General features: G+C 50.5%; 1 protein-coding gene across 5 annotated transcripts in view; it reads right to left on the reverse strand.

The window, feature by feature from the left end:
- The window catches only part of SOX5 (SRY-box transcription factor 5), a 269761-nt gene that overhangs the window by 119476 nt on the left and 127002 nt on the right, over positions 1-23283 (reverse strand). For 4 of the 5 annotated variants that reach the window (XM_069963898.1, XM_069963910.1, XM_069963904.1 and 1 more), the window contains one exon: positions 1695-1781. In XM_069963898.1, coding sequence (XP_069819999.1) covers positions 1695-1781 — 87 coding nt within the window. Of the gene's footprint in view, positions 1-1694; positions 1782-13821; positions 13919-23283 lie in introns of those variants that run through there. The other variant, XM_069963917.1, reaches the window with a different exon arrangement.

A 23283-nucleotide genomic window follows, 5' to 3' on the forward strand; every position in this document is an offset into this window, starting at 1 on the left:
GCCAGGCCAGGACTCCTTCTAGAGCCACCTCCAACCAGACTAGGACTCTTCTAAAAAAAAAAACACCCACCAGACCAGGACTCTTCCCAGAGCCATCTCCTGCCACACCAGGACTTTTCTCAGAGCCGCCTATCGCCAGGCCAGGACTCTTCCCAGAGCCACCGCCCACCAGACCAGGACTCCTCCCAGAGCCACCTCCCGTCACCGACCAGGACTCCTCCCAGCGCCACCTCCTGCCAGGCCAGGACTTTTCCTAGAGCCACCTCCTGCCAGACCAGGACTCTTCCCAACGAAACCACCCACCAGACCAGGACTCTTCCAAAAGAAACCACCCACCAGACCAGAAGTCTTCCAAAAGAAACCACCCACCAGACCAGGACTCTTCCCAGAGCCACCTATCGTCAGGCCAGGACTCTTCTCAGAGCCCCCGCCCACTAGACCAGGACTCCTCCCAGAGCCACCTCCCGCCACAGACCAGGACTCCTCCCAGAGACACCTCCTGCCAGGCCAGGACTCTTCCTGGAGCCACCGCCCACCAGACCAGGACTCTTCCCAAAGAAACCACCCACCAGACCAGGACTCTTCCCAGTGACACCGCCCACCAGACCAGGACTCTTCTCAAAAACCCTGCCAACCAGACAAGGACGCTTCCAAAAGAAACCACCCACCAGACCAGGACTCTTCCCAGAGTCACTGCCCACCAGATCAGAATCTTTATCAAAGAAACCTTCGAGCCCACCAGACCAGGACTGTTCCCAGAGCCACCGCCAACCAGACCAGAACTCTTCACAGAGCCGCTGCCCACCAGACCAGGACTCTTCTCAGAGATACCTCCCAACCAATCAGAGCTCTTCCCAAAGAAACTGCCCACCAGACAAGAACTCTTACCAGAGACACTGCCCATCAGACCTGGACTCTTCCCAGAGACGCTGCACACGAGACCAGGACTCTTCCAAAATAAAATGCCCACTAGACCAGGAATCTCTCCAGAGACACCACCCACCAGACCCGGAATCTTTCCATAGACACCGCCCACCAGACAAAGACTGTTCCCAGAAACACCACCCACCAGACCAAGTCTCTTCCCAGAAAGACCACTCACCAGATCAGAACTCTTCCAAAAGCCACTGTCGATTAGACCAGGACTCTTCCCAGAGCCACCACCAACCAGACAAGAGCTCTTCCAAAAGATAATGCCCACCAGACCAGGAATCTTCCCAGAGCCACAGCCAACCAGACCAGATTTCTTCTCGAAGCCACCGCCAACCAGACCAGAACTCTTCCTGAAGCCAACGCCAACCAGACCAGAAGTCTTCCCAGAGCCGCTGATCACCAAACCAGAACTCTACCCAAAGAAGTAGCCCACCAGACCAGGAATCTTTCTAGAGCTACACTGACCACCAGACCTGAACTCTTTCCAGAGCCACCGCCAACTAGACCAGAACTCCTCCCAGAGCCACCCCCACCAGACAACAACTCTGCTGTAAGCTCCTCCCCTGACACAGGAACAGAGTGGCATGATCCATGAATTTACATGCCCCCCTTCCCCAAAGATAAATCCATTGTGTGCCCCCTTTATGGAGATGTCTCGTAAAACACAGCTCTCTGCCTTTAGTTTCATGATAACTAGTGTCCCATGGCAGTATACAGGAGTAAGACCGCCCAAGAGGTACAGGAATAGATGAAAGACACACCTTTTATGTCGCCCAAGTTCCCTGATCCCATGGCAAGAAGCTTGTCCTTCCAGTCCTTAGACAGGAGCTTCTCGATGCTGGGTGTTTCTGAAAGAGAGAAAAAAGTATGTAAGATAATGTCCGATAATGGATGGCAGTGACAGCGCAACAGTGTATGAAGATGCCACTGCTGGGATCTGATACTACACAGTGCGAGCTAAAGGACTCTGCAAAATCAAACGTGGCGGATCCTGTCACATATATATATATATATATATATATATATATATATATATTACACACACACACATTATCCGCTGTGATTACCTGACCCCACGCCAATCACCCACTTGTGACTGTAGACAAGTCCAGGACTTAACCAGTTAGGCCCCCTTCACTCCTGTGACCAGGAGGCCATTACCAGGATTAATAGAGAGCCCATCCATTGTTGTCACACTGCCCGGGGCCTGCTCCCAACAATCAGATACACCCTCACCCTGGGATACACTCTGCTTCACTCTCTCACTCAACCTCCACTTAGGGCTCATAATAAAGCGAGCACAGATCCATCCTCAGCCTTCACTTATCAGAGGCCTCAGAGCTGCGCTCATAGCAGTAACGTGAGAACACGACTCCATAGTAGGTGACAATCGCCTGAGGCTCCAGCAGGCGGCACAAGGAAAGCTTTTACTTACAAGTCTATTGTCAGCCGCGACAAAGCGAAAGCCCGAGGCTATACAAAAGAGTGGAGCGCCTGTACGAGACTAGAATCTAATGTCTCAGTCCTGTGCTGAGGGGATGTTACAGTGTATCAGTGCAGCATCTCCTCCTGTGCTGAGGGGATGTTACAGTGTATCAGTGCAGCATCTCCTCCTCCTGTGCTGAGGGGGTGTTACAGTGTATCAGTGCAGCATCTCCTTCTCCTGTGCTGAGGGGGTGTTACAGTGTATCAGTGCAGCATCTCCTCCTCCTGTGCTGAGGGGATGTTACAGTGTATCAGTGCAGCATCTCCTCCTCCTGTGCTGAGGGGGTGTTACAGTGTATCAGTGCAGCATCTCCTTCTCCTGTGCTGAGGGGGTGTTACAGTGTATCAGTGCAGCATCTCCTCCTCCTGTGCTGAGGGGATGTTACAGTGTATCAGTGCAGCATCTCCTCCTCCTGTGCTGAGGGGGTGTTACAGTGTATCAGTGCAGCATCTCCTCCTGTGCTGAGGGGATGTTACAGTGTATCAGTGCAGCATCTCCTCCTCCTGTGCTGAGGGGATGTTACAGTGTATCAGTGCAGCATCTCCTCCTCCTCCTGTGCTGAGGGGATGTTACAGTGTATCAGTGCAGCATCTCCTCCTCCTGTGCTGAGGGGGTGTTACAGTGTATCAGTGCAGCATCTCCTCCTGTGCTGAGGGGATGTTACAGTGTATCAGTGCAGCATCTCCTCCTCCTGTGCTGAGGGGATGTTACAGTGTATCAGTGCAGCATCTCCTCCTCCTCCTGTGCTGAGGGGGTGTTACAGTGTATCAGTGCAGCATCTCCTCCTCCTGTGCAGAGGGGATGTTACAGTGTATCAGTGCAGCATCTCCTCCTCCTGTGCTGAGGGGGTGTTACAGTGTATCAGTGCAGCATCTCCTCCTCCTGTGCTGAGGGGGTGTTACAGTGTATCAGTGCAGCATCTCCTCCTCCTGTGCTGAGGGGGTGTTACAGTGTATCAGTGCAGCATCTCCCCATGTGCTGAGGGGATGTTACAGTGTATCAGTGCAGCATCTCCTCCTCCTGTGCTGAGGGGGTGTTACAGTGTATCAGTGCAGCATCTCCTCCTCCTGTGCTGAGGGGGTGTTACAGTGTATCAGTGCAGCATCTCCTCCGGTGCTGAGGGGGTGTTACAGTGTATCAGTGCAGCATCTCCTCCTCCTGTGCTGAGGGGGTGTTACAGTGTATCAGTGCAGCATCTCCTCCTCCTGTGCTGAGGGGGTGTTACAATGTATCAGTGCAGCATCTCCTCCTGTGCTGAGGGGGTGTTACAGTGTATCAGTGCAGCATCTCCTCCTGTGCTGAGGGGATGTTACAGTGTATCAGTGCAGCATCTCCTCCTCTGCTGAGGGGGTGTTACAGTGTATCAGTGCAGCATCTCCTCCTCCTGTGCTGAGGGGGTGATACAGTGTATCAGTGCAGCATCTCCTCCTCCTGTGCTGAGGGGATGTTACAGTGTATCAGTGCAGCATCTCCTCCTCCTGTGCTGAGGGGATGTTACAGTGTATCAGTGCAGCATCTCCTCCTCCTGTGCTGAGGGGATGTTACAGTGTATCAGTGCAGCATCTCCTCCTCCTGTGCTGAGGGGGTGTTACAGTGTATCAGTGCAGCATCTCCTCCTCCTGTGCTGAGGGGGTGTTACAGTGTATCAGTGCAGCATCTCCTCCTCCTGTGCTGAGGGGGTGTTACAGTGTATCAGTGCAGCATCTCCTCCTCCTGTGCTGAGGGGGTGTTACAGTGTATCAGTGCAGCATCTCCTCCTGTGCTGAGGGGCTGTTACAGTGTATCAGTGCAGCATCTCCTCCTCCTGTGCTGAGGGGATGTTACAGTGTATCAGTGCAGCATCTCCTCCTCCTGTGCTGAGGGGGTGTTACAGTGTATCAGTGCAGCATCTCCTCCTGTGCTGAGGGGGTGTTACAGTGTATCAGTGCAGCATCTCCTCCTCCTGTGCTGAGGGGATGTTACAGTGTATCAGTGCAGCATCTCCTCCTCCTGTGCTGAGGGGATGTTACAGTGTATCAGTGCAGCATCTCCTCCTCCTGTGCTGAGGGGGTGTTACAGTGTATCAGTGCAGCATCTCCTCCTGTGCTGAGGGGATGTTACAGTGTATCAGTGCAGCATCTCCTCCCCCTGTGCTGAGGGGATGTTACAGTGTATCAGTGCAGCATCTCCTCCTCCTGTGCTGAGGGGATGTTACAGTGTATCAGTGCAGCATCTCCTCCTCCTGTGCTGAGGGGGTGTTACAGTGTATCAGTGCAGCATCTCCTCCTCCTGTGCTGAGGGGATGTTACAGTGTATCAGTGCAGCATCTCCTCCTCCTCCTGTGCTGAGGGGGTGTTACAGTGTATCAGTGCAGCATCTCCTCCTGTGCTGAGGGGGTGTTACAGTGTATCAGTGCAGCATCTCCTCCTCCTGTGCTGAGGGGATGTTACAGTGTATCAGTGCAGCATCTCCTCCTCCTGTGCTGAGGGGGTGTTACAGTGTATCAGTGCAGCATCTCCTCCTCCTGTGCTGAGGGGGTATTACAGTGTATCAGTGCAGCATCTCCTCCTCCTGTGCTGAGGGGATGTTACAGTGTATCAGTGCAGCATCTCCTCCTCCTGTGCTGAGGGGGTGTTACAGTGTATCAGTGCAGCATCTCCTCCTGTGCTGAGGGGGTGTTACAGTGTATCAGTGCAGCATCTCCTGCCCCTGTGCTGAGGGGGTGTTACAGTGTATCAGTGCAGCATCTCCTCCTCCTGTGCTGAGGGGATGTTACAGTGTATCAGTGCAGCTTCTCCTCCTGTGCTGAGGGGGTGTTACAGTGTATCAGTGCAGCATCTCCTCCTGTGCTGAGGGGGTGTTACAGTGTATCAGTGCAGCATCTCCTCTTCCTGTGCTGAGGGGGTGTTACAGTGTATCAGTGCAGCATCTCCTCCTCCTGTGCTGAGGGGGTGTTATAGTGTATCAGTGCAGCATCTCCTCCTCCTGTGCTGAGGGGGTGTTACAGTGTATCAGTGCAGCATCTCCTCCTGTGCTGAGGGGGTGTTACAGTGTATCAGTGCAGCATCTCCTCCTCCTGTGCTGAGGGGGTGTTACAGTGTATCAGTGCAGCATCTCCTCCGGTGCTGAGGGGGTGTTACAGTGTATCAGTGCAGCATCTCCTCCTCCTGTGCTGAGGGGGTGTTACAGTGTATCAGTGCAGCATCTCCCCTTGTGCTGAGGGGGTGTTACAGTGTATCAGTGCAGCATCTCCCCTTGTGCTGAGGGGGTGTTACAGTGTATCAGTGCAGCATCTCCTCCTCCTGTGCTGAGGGGGTGTTACAGTGTATCAGTGCAGCATCTCCCCTTGTGCTGAGGGGGTGTTACAGTATATCAGTCGGAGGTCTGGATGGAGTGATGGACCTGGCTGGCTGAGGTCAAATGAAACCTGTGTGGTCGCCATCAGGTGAGTGGCCCCCGCTCCTCCATACATACAGATAACAGGAGTGATCAGCTGATCAGGGATACAGCCCAGAATGGCTCTGTGCCATAGTTATTGTAGATTTCCTCTTCCACGGCTGAACAATAAGAGTCTCTATTTGGAAAGCACTTATGTCACTCGCTGGAGCCGCCGCTAACTTCTCGCTATAATCATCCTGGCAATAATAGCACAGAGAGCAGCTAAACCTCAGCCGTGGGCCTAGAAACCGAAAACGAGAGCAATGCAGAGAGGAAGAGACACCAGAGACCGCACAGAGACTGAAGGGACAGACGCTCATCTCAATGAGGAGCTATAAGTGGCTGATAACAGAGAGGAGTAGCTTCTAGTGAACAAGAGGCATATATAGCACAATAGAGAAGAGACAGAAGCGTACAGAGAGAGGAGGAGCTACACCAGTACTGACAGGGGGCTCAGAGACATCTATTGCTTCTTATCAGCCGAACTAGAGCTGATATCAGCCGCTCCTTTTATAATGCTTCAGTACTGATATAACCTCCTATGACATCATATGTGACTGATATCAGCCGCTCCTCTTATAACGCTCCAGTACTGATATATCCTCCTATTACATCATATGTGACTGATATCAGCCGCTCCTCTTATAACGCTCCAGTACTGATATATCCTCCTATGACATCATATGTGACTGATATCAGCCGCTCCTCTTATAACGCTCCAGTACTGATATATCCTCCTATTACATCATATGTGACTGATATCAGCCGCTCCTCTTATAACGCTCCAGCACTGATATATCCTCCTATTACATCATATGTGACTGATATCAGCCACTCCTCTTATAACGCTCCAGCACTGATATAACCTCCAGAGACATTATAGGCCACATTACATGTGCCAAGAGCGAGTAGTTAAGTGCTTGGGGGAGTGATATTAAGATTGCCCGGGGAGCCTATAGGAGATAGCGGCGGTCTGCTATTACACGGCGCAATATAGTCGCTTGTCTTTCAACATGTTGTAACGATAATCAGCCGTAATGGCCGATAATCACTTCTTGCATTAGGGCCTTAGGGTGCGTTTATCTGACAGATTGTTGAAGCCAAAGCCATTAACAGTCTATAAACAGAGAACAGATCATAAGGGAAAGACAGATTTCTCCTCTTTTCAAATCCATTCCTGGCTTTGGCTTCAATGATCTGTCAGATAAATCTGTCTGTGTAAACACACCATAAAATGTGACTGATATTGGCTAGACAATTTGGGATGACTTTAAAAAATGTCCCTTTTAAACGGGTTGTTCACCATTTTTTTTTTCTTTTAAATCAACTGGTGCCATAAAGTGCCAGAGATTTGTAATTCACTTCTATTAAAAAATCTCAAGTCTTCCAGTACTTATGAGCTGCTGTGTGTCCTGCAGGAAGTGGTGTATTCTCTCCTGTCTGACACAGTGCTCTCTGTTGCCTCCTGTGTCCCTGTCAGGAACTGTCCAGAGCAGCAGCAAATCCCCATAGAAAACCTCTCCTGCTTTCCAGACTGGAAATAATACCACTTCCTGCTGGGCATACAGCAGCTGATAAGTACTGGAAGGCTTGAGAATTTTTAATATTAGTAAATTACAAATCTCTGGCACTTTATGGCAGCAGTTGATTTGAAAGAAATTTTTTTTGGGTGTACAACCCCTTTAAGGCTGTGTATTGGCATTGCGGCACAGAAGGGGTTGCGTCCGCTGTAGTTAGGCGGCAGATCTGCCCATCTCACTCCAGTCTCTGCTTCTCACATATGCTTACTCGCATCAGTGCCGATGGCAATGCCCACTGGTGAACGTTTGTCCAACAGAGCCAAGTATTGTTAAAGTGACACGCTGGCTTGCCCCCCCTGCCTCCCCCCTGCGCTCCCTCCATGTGCCAAATTCTCCTAAGACTGATTCCTTCATCTGGAACAATGCGACCTGGAAAGACGAGCCAACTTTCTGCCATAGTCAAACAAACCTGGCACAGAACAAAGCCGCTCCACTCTGCGCAGCGCGGGCAGCCAGTGCCGGGGAATAGAAGCCATTCTCCCAGAGAGGAGCTGTCACAGCTTTTAATGTGATGAAATCCCTCAGAGGTGGCCAAACACTGCATCACTGCTGCATCCTAGACTGTACCGATGACAAGAGACTGAACCCCTTAAAGGACTGACCCCAGAGAAAATAGCCCCAGAAAATACTGATCCCAGGGAGCATCGACCCAAGAGAGCACCGACCCCAGAAAATACTGATCCCACAAGGCACAGACTCAAGAGAGGACCGACCCCAGAAAATACTGATCCCACAGAGCACCGACTCAAGAGAGGACCGACCCCAGAAAATACTGATCCCACAGAGCACCGACTCAAGAGAGGACCGACCCCAGAAAATACTGATCCCACAGAGCACCGACTCAAGAGAGGACCGACCCCAGAAAATACTGATCCCACAGAGCACCGACTCAAGAGAGGACCGACCCCAGAGAGCATCGACCAAAGAGAGGATTAACCCCAGAGAGCATCGACCCGAGAGAGGACCGACTCTGGAGAGCACCAACCCAAGAGAGGACCGACCCCAGAGAGCATCGACCAAAGAGAGGATTAACCCCAGAGAGCATCGACCCGAGAGAGGACCGACTCTGGAGAGCACCAACCCAAGAGAGGACCGCCCCAGAAAATACTGATCCCAGTGAGCACTGACTCAAGAGAGGACCGATACCAGAAAATCCTGATCCCAGAAAGCATCGACCCAAGAGAGCACCGACCCCAGAAAATACTGATCCCACAGAGCACAGACTCAAGAGAGGACCGACCCCAGAGAGCATCGACCAAAGAGAGGATTAACCCCAGAGAGCATCGACCCGAGAGAGGACCGACTCTGGAGAGCACCAACCCAAGAGAGGACCACCCCAGAAAATACTGATCCCAGTGAGCACTGACTCAAGAGAGGACCGATACCAGAAAATCCTGATCCCAGAAAGCATCGACCCAAGAGAGGACCGACCCCAGAAAATCCTGACTCCGGAGAGCTCCAACCCAAGAGAGAACATTGACCCAAGAGAGGACCAACCCCAGAGAGGCCCAACCCAAGAGAGAACCGACCCCAGAAAATCCTGACTCCAGAGAGCCCCAACCCAAGAGAGAACATTGACCCAAGAGAGGACCGAGCCCAGAAAATACTGATCGCTGAGAGCAACGACTCAAGACAGGACCGACCACGGAGAGGACCAACCCCAGAGAGGACCAGCCCCAGAAAATACTGATCCCAGAGAGCACCAACCCCAGAAAATACTGATCCCAGAGAGCATCAACCCAAGAGAGGTCCAACCTCAGAGAGGACCGACCCCAGAGAGCAGTAACCCAGAGAGGACCGACCCCAGAGAATACTGATCCCAGAGAGGACCAACCCCAGAAAGAACAGACCCCAGAGAATACTGATGCCAGAGAGGACTGGAAACAGAGCGAACCAATCCCAGAGAATACTGATAGCAGAGAGGACTGACCCCAAAGATTACTGATCCCAAAGAGGACAGACCCAAGAGAGGACCGACCCCACTGAATGCTGATCCCAGAGAGGACAGACCCAAGAGAGGACCGACCCCACTGAATGCTGATCCCAGAGAGGACCGACCCCAGAGAATGCTGATCCCAAAGAGAACCGACCCCAAAGAGTACTGATCCCAGAGAGGACCTACCCCAGAGAGTACTGATCCCAGAGAGGACCTACCCCAGAGAGTACTGATACCAGAGAGGACCTACCCCAGAGAGTACTGATCCCAGAGAATGCTGATCCCAAATAGAACCGACCCCAAAGAGTACTGATCCCAGAGAGGACCTACCCCAGAGAGTACTGATCCCAGAGAGGACCTACCCCAGAGAGTACTGATACCAGAGAGGACCTACCCCAGAGAGTACTGATCCCAGAGAGGACCGACCCCAGAGAATGCTGATCCCAAAGAGAACCGACCCCAAAGAGTACTGATCCCAGAGAGGACCTACCCTAGAGAGGACTGATACCAGAGAGGACCTACCCCAGAGAATACTGATACCAGAGAGGACCTACCCCAGAGAGTACTGATACCAGAGAGGACCTACCCCAGAGAGTACTGATCCCAGAGAGGACCTACCCCAGAGAGTACTGATCCCAGAGAGGACCTACCCCAGAGAGTACTGATCCCAGAGAGGACCTACCCCAGAGAGTACTGATCCCAGAGAGGACCTACCCCAGAGAATACTGATCCCAGAGAGGACCTACCCCAGAGAATACTGATCCCAGAGAGGATCGACCACAACAGAACAGACCCGAGAGAATACTGATCCCAAGGAGGACCAACCCCAGAGAATACTGATCCCAGAGAGGACTGACCTTAGAGGGAACCAATCCCAGAGAATACTGATCCCAGAGAGGACTGACCCCAGAGGGAACTAATCCCAGAGAATACTGATCCCAGAGAGGACTGACCCCAGAGGGAACCAATCCCAGAGAATACTGATCGCAGAGAGGACCTACCCTAGAGAATACTGATCCCAGAGAGGATCGACCACAACAGAACAGACCCAAAAGAATACTGATCCCAAGGAGGACCAACCCCAGAGAATACTGATCCCAGAGAGGACTGACCCCAGAGAATACTGATCCCAGAGAGGACCTACCCTAGAGAATACTGATCCCAGAGAGGATCAACCACAACAGAACAGACCCGAGAGAATACTGATCCCAAGGAGGACCAACCCCAGAGTATACTGATCCCAGAGAGGACTGACCCCAGAGGGAACCAATCCCAGAGAATACTGATCCCAGAGAGGACTGACCCCAGAGGGAACCAATCCCAGAGAATACTGATCGCAGAGAGGACCGACCCAAGAGAGGACCAACCCCAAAGATTATTGATTCCAGAGAGGACCGAGCCCAGAGAATACTGATCCCAGAGAGTACTGATCCCAGAGAGCACCAAACCAAGAGAGAACTGGCTCCAGACAGGACTGATGCCAGAGAGGACGTGCCCCCCCCCCCCCCCCCCCCCCCGATTACCCAAAGGGAATGACCTCAGAGAGGACCGGACACAGAAAGGAATAAACCCCAAAATGACAGACCCCAGATAGGACCTACACCAAAGAATACTGATACCAGAGAGGACCAGATACCCACAATGACCTACCCCAGAGAGGACCAACCCCTGAAAAAACTGACCCCAGAGAGGACTGACCCCCCCTTAGAATATCCAACCTCCTCCACAACAAGATCATATCCCCATATAATATCATCCTGCCATTGTGCCCCAGATGATTGGATCCTAGCAACAATAGAGATCACGGGCATTTTCTCTCTAGAGCAGTGACAGCTGCCTCCCCGGGGTCACTAATAATCGACCCCCCCAGTAACAGCTGTCACCCTCAATTCACCCCACGTGGACTCCAATATCTGCACAGTGTGCAGCATCGGACATAATAACTTATAGGACCTCTCATCCCTCTACCTTCTCAGTCTGGGCTGTCGCTGCCTCCTCTTGACACTGAGCACTCTCTCATCTCTCTACCCTCTGTCTGGGCTGTCACTGCCTCCTCCTGACACTGAGCACTCTCTCATCTCTCTACCCTCTGTCTGGGCTGTCACTGCCTCCTCCTGACACTGAGCACTCTCTCATCCCTCTACCCTCTCAGTCTGGGCCGCTGCCTCCTCCTGACACTGAGCACTCTCTCATCCCTCTCCCCTCTATGTCTGGGCTGTCACTGCCTTCTCCTGACACTGAGCACTCTCTCATCTCTCTACCCTCTTAGTCTGGGCTGTCACTGCCTCCTCCTGACACTGAGCACTCTCTTATCTCTCTCCCCTCTATGTCTGGGCTGTCACTGCCTCCTCCTGACACTGAGCACTCTCTCATCTCTCTACCCTCTCAGTCTGGGCTGTCGATGCCTCCTCCTGACACTGAGCACTCTCTCATCTCTCTACCCTCTCAGTCTGGGCTGTCACTGCCTCCTCCTGACACTGAGCACTCTCTTATCTCTCTACCCTCTCAGTTTAGGCTGTCGATGCCTCCTCCTGACACTGAGCACTCTCTCATCTCTCTACCCTCTCAGTCTAGGCTGTCGATGCCTCCTCCTGACACTGAGCACTCTCTCATCTCTCTACCGTCTCAGTCTGGGCTGTCGCTGCCTCCTCTTGACACTGAGCACTCTCTCATCTCTCTACCCTCTCAGTCTGGGCTGTCACTGCCTTCTCCTGACACTGAGCACTCTCTCATCTCTCTACCCTCTGTCTGGGCTGTCACTGCCTCCTCCTGACACTGAGCACTCTCTCATCCCTCTACCCTCTCAGTCTGGGCCGCTGCCTCCTCCTGACACTGAGCACTCTCTCATCCCTCTCCCCTCTATGTCTGGGCTGTCACTGCCTTCTCCTGACACTGAGCACTCTCTCATCTCTCTACCCTCTTAGTCTGGGCTGTCACTGCCTCCTCCTGACACTGAGCACTCTCTTATCTCTCTCCCCTCTATGTCTGGGCTGTCACTGCCTCCTCCTGACACTGAGCACTCTCTCATCTCTCTACCCTCTCAGTCTGGGCTGTCGATGCCTCCTCCTGACACTGAGCACTCTCTCATCTCTCTACCCTCTCAGTCTGGGCTGTCGATGCCTCCTCCTGACACTGAGCACTCTCTCATCTCTCTACCGTCTCAGTCTGGGCTGTCGATGCCTCCTCCTGACACTGAGCACTCTCTCATCTCTCTACCCTCTCAGTCTGGGCTGTCACTGCCTTCTCCTGACACTGAGCACTCTCTCATCTCTCTTCCCTCTCAGTTTGGGCTGTCGTTGCCTCCTCCTGACACTGAGCACTCTCTAATCTCTCTTCCCTCTCAGTTTGGGCTGTCGCTGCCTCCTCCTGACACTGAGCACTCTCTCATCTCTCTACCCTCTCAGTTTGGGCTGTCGTTGCCTCCTCCTGACACTGAGCACTCTCTCATCTCTCTACCCTCTCAGTCTGGGCTGTCGATGCCTCCTCCTGACACTGAGCACTCTCTCATCTCTCTACCCTCTCAGTCTGGGCTGTCGATGCCTCCTCCTGACACTGAGCACTCTCTCATCTCTCTACCCTCTCAGTCTGGGCTGTCGATGCCTCCTCCTGACACTGAGCACTCTCTCATCTCTCTTCCCTCTCAGTTTGGGCTGTCGTTGCCTCCTCCTGACACTGAGCACTCTCTAATCTCTCTTCCCTCTCAGTCTGGGCTGTCGATGCCTCCTCCTGACACTGAGCACTCTCTCATCTCTCTTCCCTCTCAGTCTGGGCTGTCGATGCCTCCTCCTGACACTGAGCACTCTCTCATCTCTCTCCCCTCTCAGCCTGGGCTGTCGATGCCTCCTCCTGATGCTGAGCACTCTCTCATCTCTCTCCCCTCTCAGCCTGGGCTGTTGCTGCCTCCTCCTGACACTGAGCACTCTCTCATCTCTCTCCCCTCTCAGCCTGGGCTGTTGCTGCCTCCTCCTGACACTGAGCACTCTCTCATCTCTCTCCCCTCTCAGCCTGGGCTGTCGATGCCTCCTCCTGATGCTGAGCACTCTCTCATCTCTCTCCCCTCTCAGCCTGGGCTGTTGCTGCCTCCTCCTGACACTGAGCACTCTCTCATCTCTCTCCCCTCTCAGCCTGGGCTGTTGCTGCCTCCTCCTGACACTGAGCACTCTCTCATCTCTCTCCCCTCTCAGCCTGGGCTGTTGCTGCCTCCTCCTGACACTGAGCACTCTCTCATCTCTCTCCCCTCTCAGCCTGGGCTGTCGATGCCTCCTCCTGATGCTGAGCACTCTCTCATCTCTCTCCCCTCTCAGCCTGGGCTGTTGCTGCCTCCTCCTGACACTGAGCATTCTCTCATCTCTCTCCCCTCTCAGCCTGGGCTGTTGCTGCCTCCTCCTGACACTGAGCACTCTCTCACACACTGATCTGCTGGATACATTGTAACAACAACAACATAAACACAGAAGTCTGTTGCTTACTGTCTGGAGGGCAGAACAAGGACATAGATAGAGAAGGAAGAGATCTTTACTGGAGCAGGCAGCCGGCGGGAACGGTGAAGATGATGATGGTGGTGGTAGTACTGGCCTTCTTCTCTTGTCCTCTGACATTCCTGCAACTTTGCCCAGTTGGGCTGACAATGTGCGGCTGTCAGCAGGAAGAGGAGAGCAGCATGGGCTACTGGGGAGGGGGAGGGGGGATCTGCTGCTGCTGCCGGTCACACCGTGTCCCCCCCTTCAGATCCTCAGCCGATGCAGCCCATTATTAACCCTATGACAGCTGCGCCCCCAACAGGTGCCACTGCCCTACAAACAATGGCCTCAGCTCCAGCGACAAGTGAAAGGGAGCGACAAATGGCGTGACGTGCGCTGTGTTTACCCCCGATATAACAATCACATGTGTGACACCACAACCTGATATAACAATCACATGTGTGACACCACAACCTGATATAACAATCACATGTGCGACACAACCTGATATAACAATCACATGTGCGACACAACCTGATATAACAATCACATGTGAGACACCACAACTTGATATAACAATCACATGTGTGACACCACAGCCTGACATAACAATCACATGTGTGACACCACAACCTGATATAACAATCACATGTGTGACACTACAACCTGATATATCACATGTGTGACACCACAACCTGATATATCACATGTGTGACACTACAACCTGATATATCACATGTGTGACACCACAACCTGATATAACAATCACATGTGTGACACCACAGCCTGACATAACAATCACATGTGTGACACCACAACCTGATATAACAATCACATGTGTGACACTACAACCTGATATAACAATCACATGTGTGACACCACAACCTGATATAACAATCACATGTGCGACACAACCTGATATAACAATCACATGTGCAACACAACCTGATATAACAATCACATGTGTGACACAACCTGATATAACAATCATGTGTGACACCACAACCTGATATAACAATCACATGTGTGACACAACCTAACAATCACAAGTGCAACATAACCTGATATAACAATCACATGTGCGACACAACCTGATATATCACACACCACCACCTGATATATCACAAGTGTGACATAACCTGATAAAACAATCACATGTGAGACACCACAACCTGATATAACAATCACATGTGTGACACCACAACCTGATATAACAATCACATGTGTGACACCACAACCTGATATAACAATCACATGTGTGACACCACAACCTGATATAACAATCACATGTGAGACACCACAACCTGATATAACAATCACATGTGTGACACCACAACCTGATATAACAATCACATGTGTGACACCACAACCTGATATATCACATGTGTGACACCACAACCTGATATAACAATCACATGTGAGACACCACAACCTGATATAACAATCACGTGTGTGACACCACAACCTGATATAACAATCACATGTGTGACACCACAACCTGATATAACAATCACATGTGTGACACCACAACCTGATATAACAATCACGTGTGACACCACAACCTGATATAACAATCACATGTGTGACACCACAACCTGATATAACAATCACATGTGAGACACCACAACCTGATATAACAATCACATGTGTGACACCACAACCTGATATAACAATCACATGTGTGACACCACAACCTGATATATCACATGTGTGACACCACAACCTGATATAACAATCACATGTGAGACACCACAACCTGATATAACAATCACGTGTGACACCACAACCTGATATAACAATCACGTGTGACACCACAACCTGATATAACAATCACATGTGTGACACCACAACCTGATATAACAATCACATGTGTGACACCACAACCTGATATAACAATCACATGTGTGGCACTACAACCTGATATAACAATCACATGTGTGACACCACAACCTGATATAACAATCACATGTGTGACACCACAACCTGATATATCACATGTGTGACACCACAACCTGATATAACAATCACATGTGTGACACCACAACCTGATATAACAATCACATGTGCGACACAACCTGATATAACAATCACATGTGCGACACAACCTGATATAACAATCACATGTGAGACACCACAACCTGATATAACAATCACATGTGTGACACCACAACCTGATATAACAATCACATGTGAGACACCACAACCTGATATAACAATCACATGTGTGACACCACAACCTGATATAACAATCACATGTGTGACACCACAACCTGATATATCACATGTGTGACACCACAACCTGATATAACAATCACATGTGAGACACCACAACCTGATATAACAATCACGTGTGACACCACAACCTGATATAACAATCACATGTGTGACACCACAACCTGATATAACAATCACATGTGTGACACCACAACCTGATATAACAATCACATGTGAGACACCACAACCTGATATAACAATCACGTGTGACACCACAACCTGATATAACAATCACATGTGTGACACCACAACCTGATATAACAATCACATGTGAGACACCACAACCTGATTTAACAATCACATGTGTGACACCACAACCTGATATAACAATCACATGTGTGACACTACAACCTGATATAACAATCACATGTGTGACACCACAACCTGATATAACAATCACATGTGTGACACCACAACCTGATATATCACATGTGTGACACCACAACCTGATATAACAATCACATGTGCGACACAACCTGATATAACAATCACATGTGCGACACAACCTGATATAACAATCACATGTGTGACACCACAACCTGATATAACAATCACATGTGTGACACCACAACCTGATATAACAATCACATGTGCGACACAACCTGATATATCACACACCACCACCTGATATATCACAAGTGTGACACAACCTGATAAAACAATCACGTGTGACACAACCTGATATAACAATCACATGTGCGACATAACCTGGAATCTGATGTAATCTGATGTATAAAAAAACGATGTTGGTACAACCCCAGTATTCCCTACCTGCCCCCAGTATAGGAGCCCCCTGACCCCCACACATGGGAAACTCTGCAGAGAAGAAGAACGGGCAAAAGAAAGGACAAAGAAAGACATTGTTTAAACAATTGTGCGACATTCCTGGGAGCTCACAAACAAGTGTGAAGAGCAGAACAAATGGCAGCAGCTCCTCCATTAACCCCTTCATAGCCCTGGCGACCTCTGACCCTCTCAGCAAGAAACAGAGGAAGGTGACACTGTAACGACAAAGCAGCAGTGACTGCACACAGTCGAGCGGCATCTCCCTGATCAAGGTGAGAAGAGATCCCAGTGAGAGGAGCAGGAACAGAGTAGAGAGCAGGATACCAGATGAAGGTTGAGACAAAAGAGACAGCAAATAGAGACAGAGGAGAGAGCGACATAACCAGAGAAGAGACTGAAAAGAGGGCAACCTGACCAGAGAAGAGACTGAAAAGAGGACAACCTGACCAGAGAAGAGACTGAAAAGAGGACAACCTGACCAGAGAAGAGACTGAAAAGAGGACAACCTGACCAGAGAAGAGACTGAAAAGAGGACAACCTGACCAGAGAAGAGTCTGAGGAGAAAGCGACATAACCAGAGAAGAGAGCGATATAAATAGAGAAGAGACTAAGGAGAGAGTGGCATAACTACAGAAGAGACTGAGGAGAAAGTGACATAACCAGAGAAAAAACTGAGAATAGAGCAAACCGATCAGAGAAGAGACTGAGGAGAGAGCAAACCAACCAGAGAAGCGAAGAAAACAACACGAAACACGAAAGAAGAGACTGAGAAGAGAGCGACATAACCAGAGAAGAGAGCAACATAACTAGAGAAAAGACTGAGGACAAAGTGACATAACTACAGAAGAGACTGAGGAGAGAGCGACATAACCAGAGAAGAGACTGAGGATAGAGCAAACCGACCAGAGAAGAGACTGAGGATAGAGCAAACCGACCAGAGAAGAGACCGAGGATAGAGCAAACCGACCAGAGAAGAGACTGAGGGTAGAGCAAACCGACTAGAGAAGAGACTAAGGAGAGAGCAACGTAACCAGAGAAGAGACTGAGGAAAGAGAGACATTATTAGAAAAGAGACTTAAGAGAGGGCAACATGACCATAGAAGAGACTGAGTAGAGAGCGACATAACCAGAGAGGAGACTAAGGAGAGAGCAACCTGACCAGAGAAGAGACTAAGGAGAGAGCAACATGACCAGAGAAGAGACAGAGAGCAACCCGACCAGAGAAGAGACTAAGGAGAGAGCAACCTGACCAGAGAAGAGACTAAGGAGAGAGCAACATGACCAGAGAAGAGACTAAAAAGAGAGCAACATGACCAGAGAAGAGACGGAGAGAGCAACATGACCAGAGAAGAGACTAAGGAGAGAGCAACATGACCAGAGAAGAGACTAAGGAGAGAGCAACATGACCAGAGAAGAGACTAAGGAGAGAGCAACATGACCAGAGAAGAGACTAAGGAGAGAGCAACATGACCAGAAAAGAGACGGAGAGAGCATCATGACCAGAGAAGAGACGGAGAGAGCAACATGACCAGAGAAGAGACTAAGGAAAGAGCAACATGACCAGAGAAGAGACGGAGAGAGCAACATGACCAGAGAAGAGACGGAGAGAGCAACATGACCAGAGAAGAGACTAAGGAGAGAGCAACATGACCAGAGAAGAGACTAAGGAGAGAGCAACATGACCAGAGAAGAGACTAAGGAGAGAGCAACATGACCAGAGAAGAGACGGAGAGAGCAACATGACCAGAGAGGAGACGGAGAGAGCAACATGACCAGAGAAGAGACTAAGGAGAGAGCAACATGACCAGAGAAGAGACTAAGGAGAGAGCAACCTGACCAGAGAAGAGACTAAGGAGAGAGCAACATGACCAGAGAAGAGACTAAGGAGAGAGCAACATGACCAGAGAAGAGACTAAGGAGAGAGCAACATGACCAGAGAAGAGACTAAGGAGAGAGCAACATGACCAGAGAAGAGACGGAGAGAGCAACATGACCGGAGAAGAGACTAAGGAGAGAGCAACATGACCAGAGAAGAGACGGAGAGAGCAACATGACCAGAAAGGAGACGGAGAGAGCAACATGACCAGAGAAGAGACTAAGGAGAGAGCAACCTGACCAGAGAAGAGACTAAGGAGAGAGCAACCTGACCAGAGAAGAGACTAAGGAGAGAGCAACATGACCAGAGAAGAGACTAAGGAGAGAGCAACATGACCAGAAAAGAGACGGAGAGAGCAACCCGACCAGAGAAGAGACGGAGAGAGCATCATGACCAGAGAAGAGAAGGAGAGAGCAACATGACCAGAGAAGAGACTGAGGAAAGAGCAACATGACCAGAGAAGAGACGGAGAGAGCAACATGACCAGAGAAGAGAAGGAGAGAGCAACATGACCAGAGAAGAGACTGAGGAAAGAGCAACATGACCAGAGAAGAGACGGAGAGAGCAACATGACCAGAGAAGAGACTAAGGAGAGAGCAACATGACCAGAGAAGAGACTAAGGAGAGAGCAACATGACCAGAGAAGAGACTAAGGAGAGAGCAACCTGACCAGAGAAGAGACTAAGGAGAGAGTAACCTGACCAGAGAAGAGACTTAGGCCCCCTTCACACGTCCGGAAAATCTGTCCGGATTTCCGGACTCATAGGCTAACATTAGACAAGGACACCCTTCCGGATTTTTACGGAAGGGTGTCCGTTCCGGAAAATAGGACCGGATTTTTTAGATCCTGTCCTATTTTCGTCCGGAAATCCGGCACGGACGCCCCCATAGAAGTCTATGGGAGCGCCGGAATCACGGGCATTTTCCTGATGTATATCAGGAAATTGCCTGCGATTCCGGACTGGTAGAGAGCCAGCCCCGGCCGCCGTCCGATCACCCGCACACCCCCATCCCCCCCGCACCGCACCGCACACTCTGCCCGGCACTACAGGGCTGGCCGGCCAGACAGAGTGCGGTGCAGATCACCCCCACCCTTGCCTACTCCGCACCTCCGACTGCCGCCGCCGCCCGGACCTCAGCACTGCACTCTGACCCGGACCCCAACCTCCGGGCCCCGACAGAGCAGGATCCAGGACAGGTGAGATTACCCCTTAGGACTACTACTCCCACCATGCTCTCCTGGCAGGCCATAATGGGAGTTGTAGTTCTGCAGCCTGTGGCCATCCAGGTTGCAGAACTACAACTCCCACCATATCTTGCTGACAGGTCATGATGGGAGTTGTACTTCTGCAGCCTGTGGCCATCCAGGTTGCAGAAGGACAACTCCCATCATGGCTCTGCTGGCAGGCCATGATGGAAGTTGTAGTTCTGCAGTCTGTGGCCATCCAGGTTGCAGACGTACAACTCCCATCATGCCTTGCTGGCAGGCCATGATGGGAGTTGTAGTTCTGCAGTCTGTGGCCATCCAGGTACACGGGTACCTGTGATTTATGTTGGCATACTAGACCATAATATCTCATCAGGAAATCCTGAAGGTATTTCCTGATGGTTTCCTGATGGTAAAAACGGATTACTGTCAGGAAATCCTGATACTATCCTGATGATATTTGAGGTCTCCTGATCAGGATTTCCTGACAGTAAAAAATGACACAGACGTGTGAATGGGGCCTAAGGAGAGAGCAACATGACCAGAGAAGAGACTAAGGAGAGAGCAACATGACCAGAGAAGAGACTAAGGAGAGAGCAACCTGACCAGAGAAGAGACTATAAGGAGAGAGCAACCTGACCAGAGAGGAGACGGAGAGAGCAACATGACCAGAGAAGAGACTAAGGAGAGAGCAACCTGACCAGAGAAGAGACTATAAGGAGAGAGCAACCTGACCAGAGAGGAGACGGAGAGAGCAACATGACCAGAGAAGAGACTAAGGAGAGAGCAACCTGACCAGAGAAGAGACTATAAGGAGAGAGCAACCTGACCAGAGAGGAGACGGAGAGAGCAACATGACCAGAGAAGAGACGGAGAGAGCAACCCGACCAGAGAAGAGACTAAGGAGAGAGCAACTGACCAGAGAAGAGACGGAGAGAGCCACATGACCAGAGAAGAGACTAAGGAGAGAGCAACCTGACCAGAGAGGAGACGGAGAGAGCAACATGACCAGAGAAGAGACTAAGGAGAGAGCAACATGACCAGAGAAGAGACTAAGGAGAGAGCAACCTGAGCAGAGAAGAGACTAAGGAGAGAGCAACCTGACCAGAGAAGAGACTAAGGAGAGAGCAACCTGACCAGAGAAGAGACTAAGGAGAGAGCAACCTGACCAGAGAAGAGACTAAGGAGAGAGCAACATGACCAGAGAAGAGACTAAGGAGAGAGCAACCTGACCAGAGAAGAGACTAAGGAGAGAGCAACATGACCAGAGAAGAGACAGAGAGCAACCCGACCAGAGAAGAGACTAAGGAGAGAGCAACCTGACCAGAGAAGAGACTAAGGAGAGAGTAACCTGACCAGAGAGGAGACAGAGAGAGCAACATGACCAGAGAGGAGACGGAGAGAGCAACCTGACCAGAGAGGAGACAGAGAGAGCAACATGACCAGAGAAGAGACTAAGGAGAGAGCAACATGACCAGAGAAGAGACTAAGGAGAGAGCAACATGACCAGAGAAGAGACCGCAGGGTGATAGCTATTATGCTGCAGTGTGATAAGTGTAACGTAGTGTGATAATGTTTATAACTCCTACAGGAGCCAATCAGATCCCTTCTCCATGTCTTATCCTCCTACAGGAGCCAATCAGATCCCTTCTCCATGTCTTATCCTCTTACAGGAGCCAATCAGATCCCTTCTCCATGTCTTATCCTCTTACAGGAGCCAATCAGATCCCTTCTCCATGTCTTATCCTCTTACAGGAGCCAATCAGATCCCTTCTCCATGTCTTATCCTCTTACAGGAGCCAATCAGATCCCTTCTCCATGTCTTATCCTCTTACAGGAGCCAATCAGATCCCTTCTCCATGTCTTATCCTCTTACAGGAGCCAATCAGATTCCTTCTCCTTCTGAGAGAGCACTGGGGGTGAGCGCTGGGGTAGGGGGCAGGTGGCTGCAGCAGTCACTTTATAAAGGAAATCTATAGTAAGACTCATGTGGTTCATGTAGCGTGGTGTCACCCAGGGGACAGACGATATTGCCGCCTGACCCCGGTGTTCGGGCCTTTAGCTCCGCCAGTTATGTTCTGTCAGGGAGGGAGCAGCCAGTTCTCTACAACAAAAGCTTCACTGTCACCGAGCCAGTGCCAGACATGGTGGAAGCGGGCTGACAGGAAGAGGCCCGGCCCAGCCGCTGACTCACGCTGGCAGCCGCATATGGCCGGCTCTGAGCTGTCAGCCAGGCTCCTCTGTGTGAACCAGGCGAACTGGCCGGGAGCGTGTCGCTGTCCGCTATCTTACCCAACTGAAAGTGCGGCACATTACACGAAACCGCATGGGTGGAGGACGCACGTCTATGGCACCTAAGTGTACACGACAAAAAAAACAGCAATGGTAAAAACAATGGCACAAGTGACAACTGGAAAACCAGATTACCGCAAAGTGGTCATTCCCAGCTCACACCATGTAGATGTCGGTATATAGAGATATCTCCCTATATCTATTATATATATCCCCCCCCATACCTGGTACATCTCCCTATATCTATTATATATATCCCCCCCCATACCTGGTACATCTCCCTATATCTATTATATATAGCCCCCCCATACCTGGTACATCTCCCTATATCTATTATATATAGCCCCCCCCCATACCTGGTACATCTCCCTATATCTATTATATATAGCCCCCCCCATACCTGGTACATCTCCCTATATCTATTATATATAGCCCCCCCCATACCTGGTCCATCTCCCTATATCTATTATATATAGCCCCCCCCCCATATACCTGGTACATCTCCCTATATCTATTATATATAGCCCCCCCCATATACCTGGTACATCTCCCTATATCTATTTATATATATCCCCCCCCCAATACCTGGTACATCTCCCTATATCTATTATATATAGCCCCCCCCCATACCTGGTACATTTCCCTATATCTATTATATATAGCCCCCCCATACCTGGTACATCTCCCTATATCTATTATATATAGCCCCCCCCCCCCATACCTGGTACATCTCCCTATATCTATTATATATAGTCCCCCCATACCTGGTACATCTCCCTATATCTATTATATATAGCCCATAGCCCCCATACACTGGTACATCTCCCTATATCTATTATATATAGCCCCCCCCAATACCTGGTACATCTCCCTATATCTATTATATATAGCCCCCCCCATACCTGGTACATCTCCCTATATCTATTATATATAGCCCCCCCATATACCTGGTACATCTCCCTATATCTATTATATAAAGCCCCCCCACCCCCATACCTGGTACATCTCCCTATATCTATTATATATAGCCCCCCCA

This window comes from Dendropsophus ebraccatus, chromosome 1, assembly GCF_027789765.1.
Source record: "Dendropsophus ebraccatus isolate aDenEbr1 chromosome 1, aDenEbr1.pat, whole genome shotgun sequence".
NCBI lineage: Eukaryota > Metazoa > Chordata > Amphibia > Anura > Hylidae > Dendropsophus > Dendropsophus ebraccatus.